The sequence below is a fragment of the Oncorhynchus mykiss genome, chromosome 10 (assembly GCF_057628025.1).
Source record: "Oncorhynchus mykiss isolate SJ-2025 chromosome 10, ASM5762802v1, whole genome shotgun sequence".
Classification (NCBI taxonomy): domain Eukaryota; kingdom Metazoa; phylum Chordata; class Actinopteri; order Salmoniformes; family Salmonidae; genus Oncorhynchus; species Oncorhynchus mykiss.
The window spans coordinates 24,423,562-24,449,992 of record NC_143031.1 but is presented as its reverse complement, the minus strand read 5'-3'; the positions used below and the strand labels follow the sequence as shown (position 1 = coordinate 24,449,992).

The 26,431-nt window shown below is 41.7% G+C and overlaps 1 protein-coding gene across 6 annotated transcripts in view; it reads left to right on the top strand.

The window, feature by feature from the left end:
• LOC110534869 (cell adhesion molecule 1) overlaps positions 1-26,431 on the top strand; it is a 502,342-nt gene that overhangs the window by 395,101 nt on the left and 80,810 nt on the right. For all 6 annotated transcript variants that reach the window (XM_036989933.2, XM_036989932.2, XM_036989931.2 and 3 more), the window contains 2 exons: positions 3,865-4,002; positions 14,617-14,775. In XM_036989933.2, the coding sequence (XP_036845828.2) occupies positions 3,865-4,002; positions 14,617-14,775 (297 nt within the window). The remainder of the gene's footprint in view (positions 1-3,864; positions 4,003-14,616; positions 14,776-26,431) is intronic.

Sequence of the window (26,431 nt, the reverse complement as noted above, 5' to 3'; positions counted from 1 at the left end):
CACTAACACACACACAGCTATCACTGGCACGTCATTGACCGATGGAGTGGTTGATACCATAGCTGTATCTAACTCACTTTTGCACTCAGAGACAAGCTTACTACGAAATAATAAACATTCACCAAGGTGTAAAGCCACAGTGCAAAGCATGAATTGAATTCTAATAATATGTAACGGGAGTAAAAGTGACGTGAAGACTGAAAGTCTGTCTCACTTTTAGGGATTATGCCATTTCACTGAAAGTTAAATATATTTTAAATCTGGTCCTCAACGTCATTTTAAATGTCATAACCTCGCACAGGGCTCTAAAGTGTGACCATTTTGGTCATATATATGTTCCTAAATATTTAGCTGTGCGACCTGTGCGCCTACAATTGTTTTCCATTGTAATGATTGTACCATTACTACAGTGAATACAGCTTGTTTGTAGACCAAACGGTTCAAATGATATGACCCATATAACCGGCGCAACTTTTTCTTCTTCCTGTGGTGAATTGGAAAGCCACATTTTACATTCATAGACCATGTCGCGTGCCATTCTAAAACTACTCACGGGCCTTTTGTTTAAACCTTGTTCAGTCATGTACCTTCTTAGCTAGCTTGCTAACAACCTAGTAACTTTACTTATAGTCTATGTCCTAACATTTGGGAGCACAGAAATAAAGGAAAAGTGATTGCTTCTCCAGGAAATCAATAATCACAGCAATAAATGAATGAGAAGCTCTCAATTGCATACTCCTCGCATCCTATCTCCTCATCTTCTTTTCAAAAGCAATTGGAGAAGAAGGTCAGAGGGAAGGGACCTCTGGCTCTCTCATCCAATGTGTTTTGAGAAGGAGACGAGGAGAGGGGATGTGAGGAGTATGCAATTGAGATCTTCCAAATGACTGATCTGTTGCATGTTATCACTAACGAACTTGATGTTCTTAAAGAGACAGTGTACAATTTTTTGATGTAATGTATCTCAATATTGTGCTTTTACACAATGTGGAAACCTAATGTTCCACAAATGACTTTGTAATTTCAATGACAGGTATTTTTATAATAAACAATTGTATTTACAGGGTTACAAATTAGTTTCTAGGGTACAAAATGTGCTAAAATACATATAGTCTACTTACTGTCTACTTACTTCAGTCTACTTACTTCAAAGTAAAGTATTCACACCCCTTGACTTTTTGTGTCACTGTCCTACACACAATACCCCATAATGTCCAAGTGGAATTATGTTTTTAGAAATGAATTACAAATTAAAAGCTGAAATGTGTTGAGTCAATAAATATTCAACCCCTTTGTTATAGCAAGCCTAAATAAATTCAGGTGTAAAAGTTCCATGGACTTCAACACTGTGGAAGATAGTAGTGTTTAACCTGACTACCTCACCTCTGTACCCTACACATACAATTATCTGTAAGGTCCCTCAGTCGAGAGAATTGCAAAAACAGATTCAACCACAAAGACCAGGGAGGTTTTCCAATGCCACTCAAAGACACCTATTGGTAGATGGGCAACATTTTTTTTAAAGCTGACATTGAATATCCCTTTGAGCATGGTGAAGTTATTAATTACACTTTGGATAGTGTGTCAATACACCCAGTCACTACAAAGATTCAGGTGTCCTTACTAACTTATTTGATGGAAAGGAAGGAAAACGCTCAGGGATTTCACCATGAGGCCAATGGTGACTTTAAAACAGTTACAGAGTTTAATGGCTGTGATAGGAGAAAACTGAGGATGGATCAACAACATTATAGTTTCTCCACAATACTAACCTAAATGACAGAGTGAAAAGAAGGACATCTGTACTTAATAGAAATATTCAAAAACATGCATCCTGTTTGCGATAATGTACTAAAGTAAAGTATGTTTGTGCCAAACACATCACTGAGTACCACTCTCCATATTTTAAAAAATAGTGCTGGCTGCATCATGTTATGGGTACGCTTGTAATTGTTAAGGACTGAGGAGTTTTTCAGGATAAAAATGAAACGTAATGGAGCTAAGCACAGGCAAAATCCTAGAGGAAAACCTGGTTCAGTCTGCTTTCCAGCAGACACTGGGAGACCAGTTCACCTTTCAGCATGACAATAGCCTAAAACAGAAGGCCAGATATACACTGGAGTTGCTTACCAAAACAACATAGAATATTCCTGAGTGGCCTAGTTACAGTTTTGACTTAAATCTGTTAGAAAATCTATGGCAACACTTGAAAATGGCTGTCTAGTAATGATCTACAACCAACTTGTCAGAGATCAAATCATTTTGAAAATAATATTGTACAATCCAGGTTGGCAAAGCTCTTAGAGACTTTGCAGAAAGACTCACAGCTTTAATCACTGCCAAAGGTGATTCTAACGTGTATTGACTCAGGGGGTGTATACGTATGTAATCAAGATATATTTGCTTTATTTTTCTGAAATTCTTTACAAATGTTAGAATTTTTCTTCCACTTTGACATTAGAGTGTTTTGTGTAGATCGTTAACAAAAAAATACAAATAAATACATTTTAATCCCACCTTGTAACACAACAAAATGTGTCATGAATCTTGCCCTGGAGGGAGCTCCGCAGAGTGGTCACTAGCCGGCACAGTCGAAAAGTCATAAAATCTGATTATAAACCTAACCCTACAGTTAACGCTAAACTTAATCACACTGCTAACCCTAATGCCTAACCTTTAGTTAAGACCAAAAAGCAAATGTTTGTTTTCAACTATTTCTATGATATAGTACATTTTTACTTTGCAGCTGGCCCATCTAGCAGAAATTGCTCAGTTCTGCCTCCAGGGCAAGATTCATCACCACAAAAGTCAGTCACCCTGCATATCTCAATCAATAAAAAAAATATATTTTCTGGTGCTCCTAAATTTTGTTTGTGCTCCTAACTTTTATAAATTGGGAGCACCAGTATTTGACGTCAATACCGAAACACCAAGATCCACGCCAATCAAAACCCAGTGTCCAGCCCGTTTTCTATTGTGCGTCCTAGCAGGATTTAAGGGAAATTACATTGTGTGCGTATTAGACGTTACTACATACAGAGCGTGCTTGAAGCAAGAGTAAGTACTTAGACATAATGATGCCGTTTTGGCAATGAAGTTTGACAGCGGGATGTGGGGAGTGTTTGTGATTTGTACATTTTCACAAGGAGGAGATGGGGAGACTGGCACAGGCATGAATCTGCGTGTCTGGGCCAAGGCAGGAGTAGATCAGCGCAAATGACATCAAACTGTTTTGAGTGGCAGTAGGTAGCAAGCGAGAGCTGGAAGTATGTAATCCAAAATCGGTGAGTGGTCTCAGCTCGCACGTTTATGGGAAGAGTCTAGTTGAGAGAAGGTTGGAAAAGCATCCTCAAACACCTGAAGTGTACTGCATATAGTCAGTGTATGGGCTTTATTATAAAGTGGATGATAAAACATTTTTTAAGTGTAAGGCCTTTCGCCAAAGCTGATAGCGGACGATTCTGACTTGAGATACACGCACTTAAATATAACGTAATCCTTTTTCACGCACATTCTTCTCTGCGCACATTCTGACGTTTTTGTTTACAAGAAAATGACTGTACTGTAGTCAATTACATTTATTTCAAAGTATTTCCATAAACCTCTCACAGATAGAGTACTATTGCAACAAAATTCAGTTATTTTATTTGGTATGTGGAGGGACCAATATTATAATTGACACCCATGACAATAGAGGCATCACACCATGCTACCTCAACACCACATTGCTGATGAAACGCCCTTCCACCACACATGGACAGTTAAGACATCTAAGAGGGAGGACTGACCCGACACCTCCTGGTTGTTAGGGTGATTTATGCCCCACATTCCCTAAACACGGTGTCTATTTGTCCCCCCTGCCAGTCCCTCCAGGCAACCCAATCATCGAGTCCCGGGAGGGGCAGGTGATTGAGGGCAACGAGACAGAGATGACCTGCACCGCTATGGGCAGCAAGCCCGCCGCCACAATCAGATGGATGAAGGGAGACAAAGAGCTTCAAGGTAGGTTAACACCCGTCAACACCGTCACGTCCAAAACACTTTAGCTCTCTATTATAACTCAGTTGGACTCAACAAGATTTTTCAGATGAAGAGGGATAAAAAGGGCGATGGTTAAGGTAATTGTAGGGAATTACTCAGTATGAATTGTAGAGTTGTCTATTAACGTTCATGCATAACTTTCCATTCCCTATGAGTCTACCCAATGATTTAGTCATACATTCAATAATAAAACCCCTCACATCATCTTCATAGATGTTTTCTTTAACCCATCTCTTGGTGCCTCTACACTCTCTTTCTAACTTTCTTCTTCCTTCCTTCACTCGTCTCTTTATAATTCGCCCCACGTCAACGACACCTCAGCCTAATTAGGTCACTCCCATGGCTCTGAATGACTTCCATTAGAGTGATGGGCTGGCTCAGTGGTCACCTAGCCTTTTGGCAGAGTGACAGCTTTCAAGCCTCTCTTCAAAAGGAGCTGCGCGATTAGGGGGCCCATAGATTGGGCCAATGGAATGACCCCGGGCTGTTCCAACTCTTACTCAGCAGAGCCCAAAGCCCGTCACTCACGTCATAACCACAACCTCATACCAACCACGAATGGTGCAAAGCCCTAATGTGGAGTAAAGGCCTTGGTTTCATCTACTCAATAAACACTTTTACCCAGTAGAGGGTAGGCTGACTCTGGTCCTGGATGACTGTGCGCAGTGTGTGCAGGCTTAAGTTCCAGCCCAGCGCTAACACACCTGTTTCACATAATCAACTAATTGTTGTCATTAATTAATATAGACCAGGTTTAGGTGAATTGGGTGTTTTAGTCCCGGGCAGGAACAAAAGCCTTCACACACTGCGGCACTTCACTGCCCCTTCCCTGCATTAGCGTAACTACTACAGTGTTGTTAAATAGCACTGGCTAGGCCTAAATGTGTGGATGATAGCCTTCCTTACTCTCTGTGTTGACAAGAAAAGTTACTTGACAACAAACAGAGGGTGAAGGAGAGTTCACAGATCTGAACTTAACTGCTAGCCGTGTAAAACATTTTGTCCATTGCCTATTTTTATTGTAATGTGGTCTATTCATTTGGTAATTAAAAGGGGTTTCTATTGCCAACCACCACTGAAAGTAGTATTGCGTCATCTTGAACGATGTGGAGTGGAGTCCATGTTTCCCCCGTTAATTGCCACATCAACGTGATGAATATGGCACGCCGCATTGTTCAGTGGGAGTTTGACTGACTGACTGAATGGACAGAATGTGGAGGTTGAGAAGCAGGAAACGTGAGGACAAAAGAGACAGGGGCTCTTTGTCAAGCCATATTTCCTGGTTTCTTTGCATCCTCTCTCCCTGCCTCCTCTGAGGGGAGGGACCTTGGACCTCTAATACGGTTCAGAAGGAGGCAAAGAGATACGAATGACGAATTGGGGAATCATGAAATGACGAATTGTGAGAGGTCACAAAAGGGAAAGAGCGCGTCACCGCAGTCCACGCCACTCGCCGGCTGCTCCAAATTGCTTTCGGCGTCGGCCGGCTCCTCGCCTTGCAGATTTATTTCTAATTAAACCTAATTACCTTAAGGGATAATCGGGCATGTTTTAAATATCATTTAAAGGTTACACACCCACCCTGCTCGCTCGCGAATGTAAACCAAGATTTCGGCCCCCGAAAGCAAAGTCCCAGTTATCCTACTATCATTATATCCCTTCTTTTGCCCTCTCTGTGTGTCTCTCTCTCCCCCCTCTCTTTCTCCCCTCACCCTTGCACTCTCTCTCCCTTCTCCCTTCCCCCACTCTGCCTCTTTATTGTCCTCTCTCTTATCCTGCTATTTTTGTGCTGTGGTTAATATTTCCCCCTCTTTTATATCCTGTCTTTCACAGATATCTCCAGCACTTAAGTGTGCGAGTGAAATGAAAGTCAAGGAACAATGGGAGTTCCAACAGCACAGGTTATTCTGTCTGTACAAGACGAGATGAGAGGGAGAGAGACTGGGGGGGGGGCAGTGACGGACACGGCCGAGCACGGCCATTAGCCTTCTAAAGAAAATTACCGGGGTGATTTCAATTACCCTGCCACACTCTGCCAGAATGACTGGCAAATTTATAAAATAATATTTGAACTTGCTGAAGGCAAGTAGTCAAGGAATGTCTATGGCACTTTGATACATCCGAGTCCACTCTCCCCAAACGCAGGCCCCCCACGTACCCCCGTGCTCTTAAATGGTGCTGAAATTACAATTAACGATTATTTTCAAATGTAAAATAGAGGGGACTGTTAATGGCTCTGCATCTGAAGGAATAGCTAAGTGCAGCCATTAACAGTGCATCAACTCTCTCTGCTTTGATTTTGAACCCCGAGCTTCACTATTCGACTACAAAAGCAATTAGCTTTTCATTAACATTAATATGTTCACTAGCACTCCAAAAATAATGTTTGAGTAATATCGAGCGCCACATCTGAGACTGCGGCTATCAAACGGAGATGCTATCACCGTGGGAAGATGATATCTTCATAAGTAAATAAGATTCAGTACGCATCATCCAATTCAAAGGTATTTGCATATTTCTCTTCCATTGAGCAAGTGCTCAACACGTTTGTTATTGCATAATGTTGACAGCGCAGTGATATTCAACATGTTGGTAATTAGCTACTGTGCTGTAATAATAAAATAAAATGTATGGATAATCAAATTAAATCCTTAGGTCAAGATACACCAGTGTCTGCTGCCTGTCTTTTCCTCCTGGTAGTAAATTGATCACTTTATCATTTGTCAGACGTTCACCTTAGACCTGATTTCTCAGGTCTAACTCAGCTGGTTATTTAAAACGCTTGGCTTTTAAATAAAACTACAGCGCTTGGCTTGTCAAATGGGGTAACACCCCTGTTCATCACAAAGACTCGTTTTCCCATCAGCCTCAGAGACAGCTGTCTCTGCGGTGATGGGGTGGGATGTGAAGCGGCAACTCAATATCCATCAGATACCTGTAGCTGAGGAACAACAGCACACAAGGCTGTTCGCCATTTCATCCTCATAATACAAAGCTATAGTGCTTTCAGAAAGTATTTACACCCCTTGCATTTTTCTACATTTTGATGTGTTACAAAGTGGGATTAACATTTATTTGTCATTTTTTGTCAACGATCTACACAAAATAATCTGTCATGTCAAAGTGGAATAAAAATGTGAACCTTTTTTTTTTGTTATTTTTATGTATATATATATATATATATATACAGTGGGGCAAAAAAGTATTTAGACAGCCACCAATAGTGCAAGTTCTCCCACTTAAAAAGATGAGAGAGGCCTGTAATTTTCATCATAGGGACACCTCAACTATGACAGACAAAATGAGAAAAAAAATCCAGAAAACCACATTGTAGGATTTTTAATGAATTTATTTGCAAATTATGGTGGAAAATAAGTATTTGGTCACCTACAAACAAGCAGGATTTCTGGCTCTCGCATACCTGTAACTTCTTCTTTAAGAGTCTCCTCTGTCCTCCACTCGTTACCTGTATTAATGGCACCTGTTTGAACTTGTTATCAGTATAAAAGACCACAACCTCAAACAGTCACACTCCAAACTCCACTATGGCCAAGACCAAAGAGCTGTCAAAGGACACCAGAAACAAAATTGTAGACCTGCACCAGGCTGGGAAGACTGAATCTGCAATAGGTAAGCAGCTTGGTTTGAAGAAATCAACTGTGGGAGCAATTATTAGGAAATGGAAGACATACAAGACCACTGATAATCTCCCTCGATCTGGGGCTCCACGCAAGATCTCACCCCGTGGGGTCAAAATGATCACAAGAACGGTGAGCAAAAATCCCAGAACCACACCGGGGGACCTAGTGAATGACCTGCAGAGAGCTGGGACCAAAGTAACAAAGCCTACCATCAGTAACACACTACGCCGCCAGGGACTCAAATCCTGCAGTGTCCCCCTGCTTAAGCCAGTACATGTCCAGGCCCGTCTGAAGTTTGATAGAGAGTATTTGGATGATCCAGAAGTAGATTGGGAGAATGTCATATGGTCAGATGAAACCAAAATATAACTTTTTGGTAAAAACTCAACTCGTCGTCTTTGGAGGACAAAGAATGCTGAGTTGCATCCAAAGAACACCATACCTACTGTGAAGCATGGGGGTGGAAACATCATGCTTTGGGGCTGTTTTTCTGCAAAGGGACCAGGACGACTGATCCGTGTAAAGGAAAGAATGAATGGGGCCATGTATCGTGAGATTTTGAGTGAAAACCTCCTTCCATCAGCAAGGGCATTGAAGATGAAACGTGCCTGGGTCTTTCAGCATGACAATGATCCCAAACACACCGCCCGGGCAACGAAGGAGTGTCTTCGTAAGAAGCATTTCAAGGTCCTGGAGTGGCCTAGCCAGTCTCCAGATCTCAACCCCATAGAAAATCTTTGGAGAGAGTTGAAAGTCTGTGTTGCCCAGTAACAGCCCCAAAACATCACTGCTCTAGAGGAGATCTGCATGGAGGAATGGGCCAAAATACCAGCAACAGTGTGTGAAAACCTTGTGAAGACTTACAGAAAACGTTTGACCTCTGTCATTGCCAACAAAGGGTATATAACAAAGTATTGAGATAAACTTTTTTTGACCAAATACTTATTTTCCACCATAATTTGCAAATAAATTCATTAAATATCCTACAATGTGATTTTCTGCATTTTTTTTCTCATTTTGTCTGTCATAGTTGAAGTGTACCTATGATGAAAATTACAGGCCTCTCTTGTCTTTTTAAGTGGGAGAACTTGCACAATTGGTGGCTGACTAAATACTTTTTTGCCCCACTGTATGTAAAACATAATTATACAGTATCTTGATTAGACAAGTATTCAACCCCACTGAGAATATCTGTTAGAATTGACAGTGACTACAGCTGTGAGTCTTTCTGGGTAAGTCTCTAAGAGCTTTCCACACCTGGATTGTGCAACATTTGCCCATTATTCTTTAAAAGATTCTTCAAGCTCTGTCAAATTGGTTGTTGATCATTGCTAGGCAACCATTTTCAGGTCTTGCAATAGATTTTCAAGCAGATTATAGTCATAACTGTAACTTGACCGCTCAGGAACATTCACTATCTTCTTGGTGACAACTCCAGTGTACATTTGGCCATGTGTTTTAGGTTGTTGTCCTGATGAAAGGTGAATTCATCTCACAGTGTCTGGTGGAACGCAGACTGAACCAGGTTTTCCTCTAGGATTTTGCCTGTGCTTAGCTCCATTCCGTTCCTCCATTCCATTTCATTTTCATCCTGAAAAACTCTCCAGTCCTTGACAAGCATGCCTGTAACATGATGCAGCCACTACTATGTTTGAAAATATGGAGCGTGGTACTCGGTCATCGTTGTAGTGTTTGTGGCAAATCCAAAACACTTTGTATTCATTCAGGACAAAAGTGAATTGCTTTGCCACATTTTTTTGCAGTATTACTCTGTTGCAAACAGGATGCATGTTTTGGAATATTTGTATTCTGTGCAGCAGTGGTCACCAACCTTTTTTGAGTCAAGATCACTTTCTGAGTCAGATTTTTCTTAAGCAGGACTTAAAGGTAAGCCTATGCAACATTTTCCAATTAAAAACAGTTCCATAGCAATGAGGTTTGTGCAGCAGGCTATAGGACCAACACATTTCATTGCATATTTCTATGCCTGAATTGCCCTGCCAATGTTGTTCTTCTCAGACCATTTTGAAATTATATTTAAAATGTGGTATATGATCACATTGGTGATATATAATTTGTTGTATTACTTGAGGCACAGCTGAGTGAGCATAACAGTTAGCTTTTCTTTTTCTACTGGGCTGATGGCCTGCATCTGATGGTCAGTCTGAGGGGGGGAGGGAGCAGCTGTGAGGCTGCCTCTAACCCGACTCAGCGTCCCTCCTCTCTCCCTCCCTCCATTGAGAAACGGGGACACAGTCTTCCAGCTGATGGCGAAACTCAAGTCGCACTGCATTATTTCTGCCTCATGCACCAAATTATGTTGTTACTCCTATGACCTGAGAAAGTGAAATATTCCCAGATATTAAAAAGAAACAAGACTCTAATAATAAGAACGCAAGCTTATTGGAACACTTTGCTGTACTCCTTCAATGCAGCTGCAGTGCTGGTTGTAGTGTAAGTGTAAGGAGGGAGGACACACATTTTATGGCTTAGTGTTGACAGTGCTGAATATCAACTTAAACATGAGCTTACTCATAAAAACAGCAGCTCTTTACTGTATTCATCAAATCTCTCTAGTCATGGTTTTAAAAATTTTGAAATATCACAGTATCAACTTCTCAGCTTCTTTTTACAATCTATGGCTCAAGGAAACTGTGCAGACACGGTCATCTGAGCTATCTGATTGGCCAGTGGTAAGCCTAAAGGTGCACTTGATTTGCTCTGGGCCTGCCGGGTAGGTTGAGTTCTACCTTCAGACACATGAAATTGTAAAAAAATGGGAACACTTTGCCTTCCCGGTGCTAGGGTTGCTGAATCAAATGCACCTACCGCCAACAGTGCGGGATTTAAAAAAATAATAATAATAGGAACGCAAGGCTATTTACAGAAATGTTTGTTGATCACTAGGAATGCCTTGGAGATCAACCAGTTGATTGCGATTGACTGGTTGGTGACTGCTGTACAGGCTTCCTTATTTTCACTGTCAATTAGGTTAGTATTGTGGAGTAACTACCATGTTGTTGATCCATCCTCAGTTTTCTCCTATCACAGCCATTAAACTCTGTAACTGTTTTAAAGTCACCATTGGCCTCATGGTGAAATCCCTGAGTGGTTTCCTTCCTCTCCGGCGACTGAGTTAGGAGGGACACCTTTATTTTTGTAGTGACTGGGTGTACTCCATCCAATGAGTAATTTATAACTTCACCATGCTCAAAGGGATATTCAATATCTGCTTTTTAAAAATGTTTCCCATCTACCAATAGGTGCCCTTCTTTGCGTGGCATTGGAAAACCTCTCTGGTCTTTGGTTGAATCTGTGTTTGAAATTCAATGCTCGACTGAGGGACCGTACAGATAATTGCATGTGTAGGGTGCAGAGATGAGGTAGTCATTCAGAAATAATGTGAAACACTGTTATTGCACACACAGTGAGTCCATGCAACTTAATATGTGACTTGTTAAGCAAGTTGTACTCCTGAACTCATGTAGGCTTGTCATAACAAAGGGGTTGAATACTTATTGACTCGAGACATTTAATTATTTTGAATTTTTTATCAAAAAACATAATTCCACTACATTATGGAGTATTGTGTGTAGGCCAGTGACAAAAATCTGAATGTAATCCATTTTAAATTTAGACTGTAAAACACAACATGTGGAAAAATCCAAGGGGTGTGAATACTTTTTGAAGGCACTGTATATGAAAATAAATCCTCTGTCAGGTGCATTATCCCTCACCCCCCTCTCCCTCTGCCTGTCTGTCTCTACCTCTCCCTTTCTCTTCCCCTCTACCTCTCTCCTCCCCTCCCCTTGTTCTTTCTCTCTCCCTCTCCCGCTCTTTCTCCCTGATCAACCTCCCCGTCTCAATCCAATGAAATTCTATTTGCTTTATTGACATGACACTCTTGATAACAAATATTATTACAAAATGGGACAATGGAGAAAGGAAGTTGGCCTATTCAGCATGTGGAGAGTGTGTTGTCTGTGTTGTGTAGTAACACCCCAGTTATCAGAACAAAGTACGTGTATAGGCTTACTTCACACCTTGCTGTGTACTGTTGGCAGGGGTTACTTTGGATCAAAATCCCTTTATAAAACACAAATAAACTGTCCCTTCAACAACTACCCCAGCAGCCATTGAGTGACTCACGAGTACAACAGCCCTTGACAGCAAGAAATTTCCAGCTGATTCACCTTCTATTGACCAATTTCTAGGATGTTCCGTTCTCTCTCCCCTACTTGTACTGTACAAGGTCACTCACAGAGACACTCCATTCAGAGACGCACAATGGCCGCCTCTCTCCCTTATGCTGAGTTATTACTACTCTTCCCCCGTAGCCTTGAGCACAACAGTAGCCCTTTGTCACAATTTCGTTACAAAATAAACGTATTCCACTCCCAACTCAATGTGGGAACACATAGTTACACAACACCAGCTTTTTATAGGAGCTTATTGGTTTTCAGTTATTTATATTTCAGGTGTACTGAATTCCACGAAAAGTACCAAAGACCATTTTATGTACAGGCCAGTTACATGTATGACTTGCGGTCTAAAGATGAAGACTGCTTTACAATAGGTTCCTACGGTCTTGTGTTGAAACATGGCTGTTTTTCTTCCCTATTGGAAAACATGATACACACACACAACGTCTAATTAGCATAATACAACAATCCCCATCAAAATCCGTCAATTTAAATTTTTAATATTTTGCATGGGCTGTGTCTCAGTTCACTGCATCCACCAATGTCGCCCTTCCGCATCTGCGCTGAAAGGTGGCAGAGCTAGAGCGGTGTTTGTCAGACCATGGGACATCCCGAAAACGTATGTAGTGTCCAAACTGTTTGGCCCACAAACTATTATGACCCCTATATGGAAAGATGAGACTCTCATGAACACGACCCCCACAAGCGTCGCATGTCTCGTCTGAAGTCAGAACAGCCGATCTGCCAACTTCTGTCTGTAGTGTCCGAACAGTTTGGTCTACACATTAATATGACCCCTCTATGGAAGGTTAGTCTCTCACAAACACATACATTTAGGATGCCCACAAGCCTTACAAGACTAGTCTGAAGGTAGCCGGGTAGTACAGTGCATTCGGAAAGTATTCAAAACCCTTGACTTTTTTCACATTTTGTTGCGTTATAGCCTTATTGTAAAATATATTAAATTGTTTTTTCCCCCTCATCAATCTAGACACAATACCCCATAATGATAAAAGCAAAACGTTTTTTTTGAATGTTGCTAATTTATTACAAATTTAAAAAACTGAAATATGTAAATGTGATATAAGTATTCAGGCCCTTTACTCAGTGTTGAAGCACCTTTGGCAGCGATTACAGCATCAAGTCTTCTTGGGTATGACGCTACAAGCTTGGCACACCTGTATTTGTGGAGTTTCTCCCATTCTTCTCTTCAGAGCCTCTCAAGCTGTCAGGTTGGATGGGGAGTGTCGTTGCATAGCTATTTTCAGGTCTCCAGAGATGTTCGATCGGGTTCAAGTCAGGGCTCTGGCTGGGCCACTCAAGGACATTCAGAGACTTGTCCCGAAGCCACTAATGTGTTGTCTTGGCGGTGTGTTTAGGGTCATTGTCCTTTTGGAAGATGAAACTTCGACCCAGTCTGAGGTCCTGAGCGCTCTGGAGCAGGTTTTCATCAAGGATTTCACTGTACTTTGCTCGGTTCATCTTTGCCTCGATCCTGACTAGTTTCCCAGTACCAGTCAAAAGTTTGGACACACCTACTAATTTCAGAGTTTTTCTACATTGTAGAATAATAGTAAAGAGATCAAAACTATGAAATAACACATATGGAATCATGTAGTAATGAAAAAAGTGTTAAACAGATCAAAATATATTTTATATTTGAGATTCTTCAAAGTAGCCACCCTTTGCATTGATGACAGCTTTGCACATGCTTGGCATTCTCTCAACCAGATTCATGAGGTAGTCACCTGGAATGCATTTAAATTAACAGGTGTGCCTTGTTAAAAGTTAATTTGTGGAATTTCTTTCCTTAATGAGTTTGAGCCAATCGGTTGTGTTGTGACAAGGTAGGGGTGGTATACAGAAGATAGCCCTATTTGGTAAAATACCTTGTCCATATTATGGCAAGAACAGCACAAATAAGCAAAGAGAAACAACAGTCCATTATTACTTTAAGACTTGAAAGTTTCTTAAAGTGCAGTCGCAAAAAAAACACAAAAGCGTGCAGTCGCAAAAATGCAAAAAAGGCTCTCATGAGGACCACCACAGGAAAGGAAGACCCAGAGTTACCTCTGCTGCAGAGGATAAGTTCATTAGAATTACCAGCCTTAGAATTTGCAGCTCAAATAAATGCTTCAGAGAGTTCAAGTAACAGACACATCTCAACGTCAACTGTTCAGAGGAGACTGTGAATCAGGCCTTCATGGTCGAATTGCTGCAAAGAAACCACTACTAAAGGACACCAATAATAAGAAGAGACTTACTTGGGCCAAGAAACACGAGCAATGGACATTAGACCGGTGGAAATCTGTCATTTGGATTGATGAATCCAAATTGAGATTTTTGGTCCCAACCTCCGTGACTTTGTGAGACGCAGAGTAGGTGAACGTTAGCTACATTTCATGAAAATAAACAAGTTCTATTTAACCCCAAGAGTCGATGTATGTGGCCCCGAGGAAATCGAATTAACATAATACAACAATCGGCATCAAAATCCATCAGTTTAAGCTAGAGATATTAACCTGGAATCGAACCCGGGTGTGTAGTGACACCTCTAGCACTGCGATGCCACTCGGGAGGCGAAATTATCATGTTTTATTATTTCCCCCCCCGACCATACCCTCAACAAAAAATCGTCCCGCGGCTGAATCTAGTTGATGATTCCTGGCTTAGTAGAACCCCCCCAGAACCTTGAGGGTTTTAAACGTGGCTGTTTTTGTCATCCCTCCCAGGCATATCCAAGGTGGAGGAGACATATGACCACATGTTTACTGTGACCAGCCAGCTGAGGTTCATTGTCACTAAGGAGGACGACGGCGTGCCCGTGGTGTGCATCGTGGACCACCCAGCCGTCAAAGACTTCCAAGCCCTGACGTACCTGGTGGTGCATTGTGAGTATGGGCAAACACTTGAGAGAAATGATACTCCCAAGTGTCTTTGTCCACTAATAATGTCTTTCCTGAGGGACTCAAACCTAGAAAATAAGATTAAATGCCATCTTGTCTATTTTCACAGTAATGTGCCTCGCAAACTATATACAAATGACTTATGCAGGGCAAGGGGCTGGACATGTGAGATACACTTATTCTACTGAGTGAGGGACATTGTTTAGATTTTGTTCTTCAAATGTTGACTTAACTTTAAGTCTATCCATCATTTTTTACACACAAGTTTGCCCCTTTTTCCTTGAACAAAGATCCCAGAGGCCTTTGTCCATACTCAGACAACAGACCAAGGCCTTCAGCCTGCATTTGAGCTGCCTCTGCATTAGGAGCTAAAATACACCATTTTTATATTTGCCCTATGTTTAATATGCAGTAGTGGTATTATGATACAATGGGTGCTTGACTTGGCCTTTTGGCTGAAGACCTAGGCTTCAGATCCCATTATCTATGCAAAAGGGTAAGGATATTTTCTCCAAAATGTTGCCTTTCCTTTCAAACCTTGACATATGGCTCATTGGTAGTGTGTTGCTGTAGCATGGTTAACCTAAGCCGTGCTTGTAGTCACTCTTGGAGCTTTGTCCGTTCTGTAAAAAGCTTCCGTCCAGGAATTAAAAAAGGATGCTCCATCTGACCTTTCCAAATCTGCCTAGACATGACATTTAGTCACTCTCCCATGACAGTAGCAGATAGGGCTCGAGGTTGGTTGGGCTTCCCCTCCAATTGGTTGAGCAGAGCCTGGTTAGGCTGCCTATCCAATTGCTTTTTTCACATTGCGCTGAATACATATGGAAGAGGCAGAGCGGATACGATTAGACATGTCCACAATTTCACATGGACCCCCAATATGGCAGCAATTGACCCTTCGCTAAGCCCGCCTCCTTGGTAGCAACCTATTATGTATATATATTTATTTTTACCTTTATTTATCGAGGCAAGTCAGTTAAGAACAAATTCTTATTTTCAATGACTGCCTTGTTCAGGGACAGAATGGCAGATTTTTACCTCAGCTCAGGGATTCGAGCTTGCAACCTTTCAGTTACTAGTCCAATGCTTTAACCACTAGGCTACCTGCCACCCCATATACACCCTGGATTGCAGATGCTATGAATTGGACATTGAGAGGCTTTAAAGCCACCGGTCGGCCATATTGGCACAGTCCTCCATCCAGTTGGAGCAGTCCTCCATAGGAATTAATGGAATTCTGCAGTATTTCAATTAAATGTTTCAAGGACAAAATTGCATGTATTTAAGTATGTTTTCTTTTTGTAGTGGGAACAGTATGCTTAGTACTTTTAATGTTTTAATATATTTTTGTCATTTTTATGTTTGGCTCACATCATATAATTTAAATGTATGCATTAAGGCATCTGTAATAGAATAAATGTGTCATAAACTAATGCAGACATTAATAAATGCATTTCTATAGCTTCCAAAATCATTTTTATAATGGAGGAGTATCAGCAAGATGGCTGTGCGTTGGCTTCAATACAGCACCCCCTGTCAGTCATCCAGGGTTTATATACAGTGGGGCAAAAAAGTATTTAGTCAGCCACCAATTGTGCAAGTTCTCCCACTTAAAAAGATGAGAGTGGCCTGTAATTTTCATCATAGGTACACTTCAACTATGACAGACAAAATGAGAAAAAAAATGCAGAAATCACATTGTAGGATATTTAATGAATTATTTGCAAATTATGGTGGAAAATAAGTATTTGGTCACCTACAAACAAGCAGGAATTCTGGCTCTAACAGACCTGTAACTTCTTCTTTAAGAGGCTCCTCTGTCCTCCACTCGTTACCTGTATTAATGGCACCTGTTTGAACTTGTTATCAGTATAAAAGACACCTGTCCACAACCTCAAACAGTCACACTCCAAACTCCACTATGGCCAAGACCAAAGAACTGTCAAAGGACACCAGAAACAAAATTGTAGACCTGCACCAGGCTGGGAAGACTGAATCTGCAATAGGTAAGCAGCTTGGTTTGAAGAAATCAACTGTGGGAGCAATTATTAGGAAATGGAAGACATAGAAGACCACTGATAATCTCCCTCGATCTGGGGCTCCACGCAAGATCTCACCCCGTGGGGTCAAAATGATCACAAGAACGGTGAGCAAAAATCCCAGAACCACACGGGGGGACCTAGTGAATGACCTGCAGAGAGCTGGGACCAAAGTAACAAAGCCTACCATCAGTAACACACTACGCCGCCAGGGACTCAAATCCTGCAGTGCCAGACGTGTCCCCCTGCTTAAGCCAGTACATGTCCAGGCCCGTCTGAAGTTTGCTAGAGAGCATTTGGATGATCCAGAAGAAGATTGGAAGAATGTCATATGGTCCGATGAAACCAAAATATAACTTTTTGGTAAAAACTCAACTCGTCGTGTTTGGAGGACAAAGAATGCTGAGTTGCATCCAAAGAACACCATACCTACTGTGAAGCATGGGGGTGGAAACATCATGCTTTGGGGCTGTTTTTCTGCAAAGGGACCAGGACGACTGATCCGTGTAAAGGAAAGAATGAATGGGGCCATGTATCGTGAGATTTTGAGTGAAAACCTCCTTCCATCAGCAAGGGCATTGAAGATGAAACGTGCCTGGGTCTTTCAGCATGACAATGATCCCAAACACACCGCCCGGGCAACGAAGGAGTGGCTTCGTAAGAAGCATTTCAAGGTCCTGGAGTGGCCTAGCCAGTCTCCAGATCTCAACCCCATAGAAAATCTTTGGAGGGAGTTGAAAGTCTGTGTTGCCCAGCAACAGCCCCAAAACATCACTGCTCTAGAGGAGATCTGCATGGAGGAATGGGCCAAAATACCAGCAACAGTGTGTGAAAACCTTATGAAGACTTACAGAAAAAGTTTTACCTCTGTCATTGCCAACAAAGGGTATATAACAAAGTATTGAGATAAACATTTTTTATTGACCAAATACTTATTGTCCACCATATTTTGCAAATAAATTCATTAAAAATCCTACAATGTGATTTTCTGGATTTTTTTTCTCTCATTTTGTCTGTCATAGTTGAAGTGTACCTACGATGAATTACAGCCTCTCTCATCTTTTTAAGTGGGAGAACTTGCACAATTGGTGGCTGACTAAATACTTTTTTGCCCCACTGTATATACACTGTTCAAAAAAATAAAGGGAACACTAAAATATCACATCCTAGATCTGAATGAATGAATTATTCTTATTAAATACTTTTTTCTTTACATAGTTGAATGTGCTGACAACAAAATCACACAAAAATGATCAATGGAAATCAAATGTATCAACCCATGGCGGTCTGGATTTGTAGTCACACTCAAAATTAAAGTGGAAAACCACACTACAGGCTGATCCAACATTGATGTTATGTCCTTAAAACAAGTCAAAATGAGGCTCAGTAGTGTGTGTGGCCTACACGTGCCTGTATGACCTCCCTACAATGCTTGGGCATGCTCTTGATGAGGTGGCGGATGGTCTCCTGAGGGATCTCCTCCCAGACCTGGACGCCAACTCCTGGACAGTCTGTGGTGCAACGTGGCGTTGGTGGATGGAGCGAGACATGATGTCCCAGAAGTACTCAATTGGATTCAGGTCTGGAAAACGGGCGGGCCATCAAGCATCAATGCCTTCCTCTTGCAGGAACTGCTGACACACTCCAGCCACATGAGGTCTAGCATTGTCTTGCATTAGGAGGAACCCAGGGCCAACCGCACCAGCATATGGTCTCACAAGGGGTCTGAGGACCTCATCTCGGTACCTAATGGCAGTCAGGCTACCTCTGGCGAGCACATGGAGGGCTGTGCGGCCCGCCAAAGAAATGCCACCCTACACCATGACTGACCCACCGCCAAACCGGTCATGCTGGAGAATGTTGCAGGCAGCAGAACGTTCTCCACAGCGTCTCCAGACTCTGTCACGTCTGTCACATGTGCTCAGTGTGAACCTGCTTTCATCTGTGAAGAGCACAGGGTGCCAGTGGCGAATTTGCCAATCTTGGTGTTCTCTGGCAAATGCCAAATGTCCTGCACGGTGTTGGGCTGTAAGCACAACCCCCACCTGTGGACGTCGGGCCCTCATACCACCCTCATGGAGTCTGTTCCTGACCGTTTGAGCAGACACATGCACATTTGTGGCCTGCTGGAGGTCATTTTGCAGGTCTCTGGCAGTGCTCCTCCTGCTCCTCCTTGCACAAAGGCGGAGGTAGCGGTCCTGCTGCTGGGTTGTTGCCCTCCTACGGCCTCCTCCACGTCTCCTGATGTACTGGCCTGTCTCCTGGTAGCGTCTCCATGCTCTGGACACTACGCTGACAGACACAGCAAACCTTCTTGCCACAGCTCACATTGATGTGCCATCCTGGATGAGCTGCACTACCTGAGCCAATTTTGTGGGTTGTAGACTCTGCCTCATGCTACCACTAGAGTGAAAGCACCGCCAGCATTCAAAAGTGACCAAAACATCAGCCAGGAAGCATAGGAACTGAGAAGTGGTCTGTGGTCACCACCTGCAGAACCACTCCTGTGTCTTGCTAATTGCCTATAATTTCCACCTGTTGTCTATCCCATTTGCACAACAACGTGTCAATCAGTGTTGCTTCCTAAGTGGACAGTTTGATTTCACAGAAGTGTGATTGACTTTGAGTTACATTGTGTTGTTTAAGTGTTCCCTTTATTTTTTTGAGCAGTGTATCATTGGTTGCAACCTCAGACAACATTTTCCCAGGAAGCTCAATTCCTCCTTCTAACCACTGGTGAAATTCCGTGTTTCAAACCGTGTTTTTAATACACATTCAATTAACTCAGGATAGTATTGGGGTATGTGGTGGACTGTCATTACAATGAATTACTTCACGGGAACCTGGTAAAATGAAGGTTGTAGTGAGGCTAGTTATACTGGATGGCTCTAAATGCACTGTCAGCATGCAGCTTAAGTTAATAACCACTTTTGGAGCTAACTAGGTTTCAAATCGTATCCTGATGTCGACAGCAGATGAGAGTTGTATTCATAGCTAACTTAGCTAGCTAACAAACATTTAAAAAAATAAACAAGTTATATCAACCCCCTTAGTCAATGTATGCGGCCCCGAGGAAATCTAATTAGCAACTCTAGTTTAAGATAGAGATATCTTTTTTTTGTTGCATTGGCTCAACTGGCCGCATCCTCTAATGGAAAAAGTCAAGGGGTCTGAATACTTTCCAAATGCACTGTTTCTCTCAGATATAGGACCGAAACTTCCTTTACATTTTTTTGTGGGTGAACTACAGTGCCTTGCGAAAGAATTCGGCCCCCTTGAACTTTGCGACCTTTTGCCACATTTCAGGCTTCAAACATAAAGATATAAAACTGTATTTTTTTGTGAAGAATCAACAACAAGTGGGACACAATCATGAAGTGGAACGACATTTATTGGATATTTCAAACTTTTTTAACAAATCAAAAACGGAAAAATTGGGCGTGCAAAATTATTCAGCCCCCTTAAGTTAATACTTTGTAGCGCCACCTTTTGCTGCGATTACAGCTGTAAGTCGCTTGGGGTATGTCTCTATCAGTTTTGCACATCGAGAGACTGACATTTTTTCACATTCCTGCTTGCAAAACAGCTCGAGCTCAGTGAGGTTGGATGGAGAGCATTTGTGAACAGCAGTTTTCAGTTCTTTCCACAGATTCTCGATTGGATTCAGGTCTGGACTTTGACTTGGCCATTCTAACACCTGGATATGTTTATTTTTGAACCATTCCATTGTAGATTTTGCTTTATGTTTTGGATCATTGTCTTGTTGGAAGACAAATCTCCGTCCCAGTCTCAGGTCTTTTGCAGACTCCATCAGGTTTTCTTCCAGAATTGTCCTGTATTTGGCTCCATCCATCTTCCCATCAATTTTGACCATCTTCCCTGTCCCTGCTGAAGAAAAGCAGGCCCAAACCATGATGCTGCCACCACCATGTTTGACAGTGGGGATGGTGTGTTCAGCTGTGTTGCTTTTACGCCAAACATAACGTTTTGCATTGTTGCCAAAAAGTTCAATTTTGGTTTCATCTGACCAGAGCTCCTTCTTCCACATGTTTGGTGTGTCTCCCAGGTGGATTGTGGCAAACTTTAAACAACACTTTTTATGGATATCTTTAAGAAATGGCTTTCTTCTTGCCACTCTTCCATAAAGGCCAGATTTGTGCAATATACGACTGATTGTTGTCCTATGGACAGAGTCTCCCACCTCAGCTGTAGATCTCTGCAGTTCATCCAGAGTGATCATGGGCCTCTTGGCTGCATCTCTGATCAGTCTTCTCCTTGTATGAGCTGAAAGTTTAGAGGGACGGCCAGGTCTTGGTAGATTTGCAGTGGTCTGATACTCCTTCCATTTCAATATTATCGCTTGCACAGTGCTCCTTGGGATGTTTAAAGCTTGGGAAATATTTTTGTATCCAAATTCGGCTTTAAACTTCTTCACAACAGTATCTCGGACCTGCCTGGTGTGTTCCTTGTTCTTCATGATGCTCTCTGCTCTTTTAACGGACCTTTGAGACTATCACAGTGTAGGTGCATTGATACGGAGACTTGATTACACACAGGTGGATTGTATTTATCATCATTAGTCATTTAGGTCAACATTGGATCATTCAGAGATCCTCACTGAACTTCTGGAGAGAGTTTGCGGCACTGAGAGTGAAGGGGCTGAATAATTTTGCACGCCCAATTTTTCAGTTTTTGATTTGTTAAAAAAGTTTGAAATATCCAATAAATGTCGTTCCACTTCATGATTGTGTCTCACTTGTTGTTGACTCTTCACAAAAAAATACAGTTTTATATCTTTATGTTTGAAGCCTGAAATGAGGCAAAAGGTCGCAAAGTTCAAGGGGGCCGTATACTTTCACAAGGCACTGTACATGTATCTGTTTAACCAAATTCAAGTTTTCATCAATACATTTTTGAATATTTTTTTATACGTTACGGGGTCCTAAAATTCTAAATCAAATAGCTAAATGATCCTTGGTATGACCTTCTTAAAACAATTCCATACGTTAGCTTATGGGGCTTAGCGAAGGGTCAATTGGATTTGACATTTTAGCAAATACTAAAAAATAATGTGACTATCAATCTTGAAATTCTTCTCCAAGGTGAGCCAGCCAACAGACCAAATTATAACCGTTCTCATTCCATGGTCTGCCTCACATGCTCTCATCAGACACATCGCTTCTCCATGCCTCGCCATGCTGCCGGGGCAGGCAAAAGCAATCGATGTTAAAATCATTGAGTGCACAGACTGTCCTAATAGACTTCATTCTGCCATAGGAAAAAAAAGAAAAAACATGTCCAGGGATATTAAATAAGCTCAGTAATAATATAGATGGCTGGCTGGGCAAGGCAAAGAGATTTTCCCTACTGCGCTATCGCTTCTTCCCCCCTTGGGCAGATGGAGGGCCGAGGCTTAAGAGCTGCTGGAGGACACCAATAATAAAGCTAAGCAAATAATTCTGTTAGCATAATGATAATGGCCGTCTCCCTCGTACGATACAGCTGCTCTTAATTTCCCCAAGTGGCAATATCAGGAAGTCACCGGAATGTTTAGTGTTTGTGTCTAAGGAGTCTAAGACAGTACGACTCTGAGACAGACGATGGTACTGTAGCATTCAAAACACTAAACCTCTAGTTTCATGATAGCATTATCAAGATGACAATGACAGGAGATACTACACTGCAGTGGGAGGAATATAAGGGATGTACTGTAGTGTCTTTTGTCAGTACTGACCCTCTGCACTCCATGTAACGGTTTAATTTGAATCCACCAACCACAAGTTCTGGGCAAAGTGGTTACAATAACCTTTGGAATAGTGCAGTTGAGAAAATAACACAGCCCAACCCCGAAACAAAGTTCTCACTCGTAAAAACGGTACATGCCCGCCCAACCAACGTGGCGCCACACCCAGCCCTGTCCATCACTCAGACAGAGCAACACAGCATCTGCCAGGTCTGTAATTTGGACGGATGGACGGCCTACAGATTGCTGTGTGTTGACCGGAAAGGTCGTACAGCAGAGCGGCTGGGGTGAGCTACGCTGTTGACATATTTAGTGATCTTCAAAGTTTAGGTTGAGAATGAAAGGGGACAGGGCATTTACCATTAGGGGCTCCTAGACTTTGCAGTGGTCTGCCAGAGGAGATCAGGCTAGCGGATTCAGTGCCTTTTTTTATATCCCTGCTAAAGACACACACTACCGTTCAAAAGCTTTGGGTCACTTAGAAATGTCCTTGTTTTTGAAAGAAAAGCATGTTTTTTTGTCCTTTAAAATAACATCAAATTGATCAGAAATACAGTGTAGACATTCTTAGTGTTGTAAATGGCAAATTTCTTTATGGAATATCTACAGTTGAAGTCGTAAGTTTACATACACTTAGGTTTGAGTCATTAAAACTCGTTTTTCAACCACTCAACAAATGTCTTGTTAACAAACTATAGTTTTGGGAAGTCGGTTAGGACATGTAGTTTGTGCATGACACAAGTAATTTTTCCAACAATTGTTTACAGACAGATTATTTCACTTATAACTCACTGTATCACAATTCCAGTGGGTCAGAAGTTTACATACGCTAAGATGACTGTGTCTTAAAACAGCTTGGAAAATTCCAGAAAATTATGTCATGGCTTTAGAATCTTCTGATAGGCTAATTGACATCATTTTAGTCAATTGGAGGTGTACCTGTGGATGTATTTCAAGGCCTACCTTCAAACTCAGTGCCTCTTTGCTTGACATCATGGTCAAATCAAAAGAAACCAGCCAAGACCTAAGAAAAAAAATTGTAGACCTCCACAAGTCTGGTTCATCCTTGGGAGCAATTACCAAATGCCTGAAGGTACCACGTTCATCTGTACAAACAATAGTACGCAAGTATAAACACCATGGAACCACACAGCCATCATATCGCTCAGGAAGGAGACGCGTTCTGTCTCCTAGAGATGAGCAATTTCTTTGGTATGAAAAGTGCAAATCAATTCTAGAACAACAGCAAAGGACCTTGTGATGATGCTGGAGGAAACCGGTACAGAATTATCTATATCCACAGTAAAACGAGTCCTATATCGACATAACCTGAAAAGCCGCTCAGCAAGGAAGAAGCCACTGCTCCAAAACCGCCATAAAAAAGCCAGACTCTGGTTTGCAACTGCACATGGGGACAAAGATCCTGCTTTTTGGAGAAATGCCCTCTGTTCTGATGAAACAAAAATAGAACTGTTTGGCCATAATGACCATCTTTATTTTTGGAAGAAAAAGGGGGATGCTTGCAAGCCGAAGAACACCATCCCAACGGTGAAGCACGGGATGGCAGCATCATGTTGTGGGGGTGCTTTGCTGCAGGAGGGACTGGTGCACTTCACAAAATAGGTGGCATCATGAGGGAGGAAATGTATGTCAAAATATTGTAGCGACATCTCAAGACATCAGTCAGGAAGTTAAAGCTTGATCGCAAATGGGTCTTCCAAATTAACAATGACCCCAAGTATATTTCCAAAGTTGTAGCAAAATGGCTTAAGGACAACAAAGTAAAGGAATTGGAGTGGCCATCACAAAGCCCTGACCTCAATCCTATATAAATAAATTGGTAATCCTAACTGACCTAAGACAGGGAATTTTTACTAGGATTAAATGTCAAGAAATGTGAAAAACTGAGTTTAAATGTATTTGGCCAATGCGACTTCAACTGTACATTGGCGTACAGAGGCCCATTATCAGCAGCCATCACTCCTGTGTTAGCTAATCCATTATTTTAAAAGGCTAATTGATCATTAGAAAACCCTTTTGCAATTATGTTAGCGCGGCTAAAAATCGTTGTGCTGATTAAAGAAGCAATAAAACTGACAGTCTTTAGACAAGTTGAGTATCTGGAGCATCAGCATTTGTGATTTCGATTATATGCTCAAAATGGCCAGAAACAAAGACTTTCTTCTGAAACTCATCAGTCTATTCTTGTTCTGAGAAATTAAGGCTATTCCATGCGAGAAATTTCCAAGAATCTGAAGATCTCGTACAATGCTGTGTACTACTCCCTTCACAGAACAGCGCAAACTGTCTCTCTCCAGAATTAAAAGGAGTGGGAGGCCCCGGTGCACAACTGAGAAAGAGGACAAGTACTTTAGTGTGTCTAGTTTGAGAAACAGTTAATAAAATAACTTGAAAAAATACATTCAAAATGCAGATAGTTATTTAAACTACATTTTAGTTGCACTTCCACCTTGCTCCACGACCATGGGTAAAACCTTGACCATGGGTAAAACCTCAATGTATTTGTTCCATTGTAGTATTCTCTATTTCTCTAGCCAAAATGTTTTTATAGCTTCAAAAGTTTGGACACACCTACTCATTCCAGGGTTTTTCTTTATTTTTACTATTTTCTACATTGTAGAATAATAGTGAATACATCACAACTATGAAATATCACATACAGAATCAGTTAAGAACAAATTCTTATTTACAAGAACAGCCTACTCCTTCCTCCCCGTCGGGGAATTGATCCCCGGTCTCCCTCGTGCCTGTACGGCACGGGGATTATTTAGCTTAATATCCCAAGACTGTAGCTTAATCTCGACCGTCACGTTGTACAGCTCCATATTTTCCGTTCCATCCTAATGGAAACCCAAAGGGTTTTTCTTTTTTCTTGGAATAGAAACACCATAATATTAATCATTTAAATTAAGCAACATTTCTTAAAATCAATCCCATATACTATGTTTTCACGAAAAAATGTTTTCAATTCTCTAGTACAGCCACTATTGAAAGCTATCAAATGCTTCCCAAAGATGCCCTCTGGTGGTCAAACTAGCACCAACTAGCATTAATGGTACCAGTGGTTGGCATTAAATAACGTGCCAAAGAATTCTGTGGCACCACGCAAGCTGTGCTGCAGTATGCTGCAACTTTTAAAGGACGAACCACTGTATGTGGCAGCACTGCAAGCTCCATCACAGGGAGAATATTCGATATGGAAAAGCTATTCGGCCTAAATACGAAGGCAAGATGCATATTTCTCCAAGGGATCCTAAAGGACATGTTTTACAATGTGGTGCCTCTTAGTGCATTTAGCAAGGTCGTAGTTTATCATGTTATATTCTGTCTTGTACTGCTTTTTTTTACCATGCCTCAACTAGCTAACTCTGCTACTTCAACTTACACTGCTGCTGCTGTTGATAAAAACAATAACATTAAAATGGTGGTGGTGATGATTATGATGATGACGATGATGATCCTGGTGGTCATATTAACACAACATCCAGCAGTAGTGCAGTAGCCATACTGTGTGTTTATTTTCATGGTCCACGCCAGCTGTTGTTGCCAGGGAACTGTTCATAAAGGAAGGTAATGGTGTGCTTTCTTTGACATTCTCTCTCTCTCGCTTCTTTCTCTCTCACTCTCGTACCTTCACTCTCTCTCAAATTAAATTTCTCCCTTTTTCTCTCTCTTGTCCCCTCTCTCTTTCTCTTGCCCTTTCTCTTCCCTTTCTCTGTCTCTCTTTCTTACCTTTCTCTCTTTCTTTCCCCTCTCTGCATCTGTCTCTCTCTCTCTCTTTCCCCGTCTGTCTGTCTCTTTCTTCTCTCCCTTTCTTCTCCCCTTGCTCTCATTA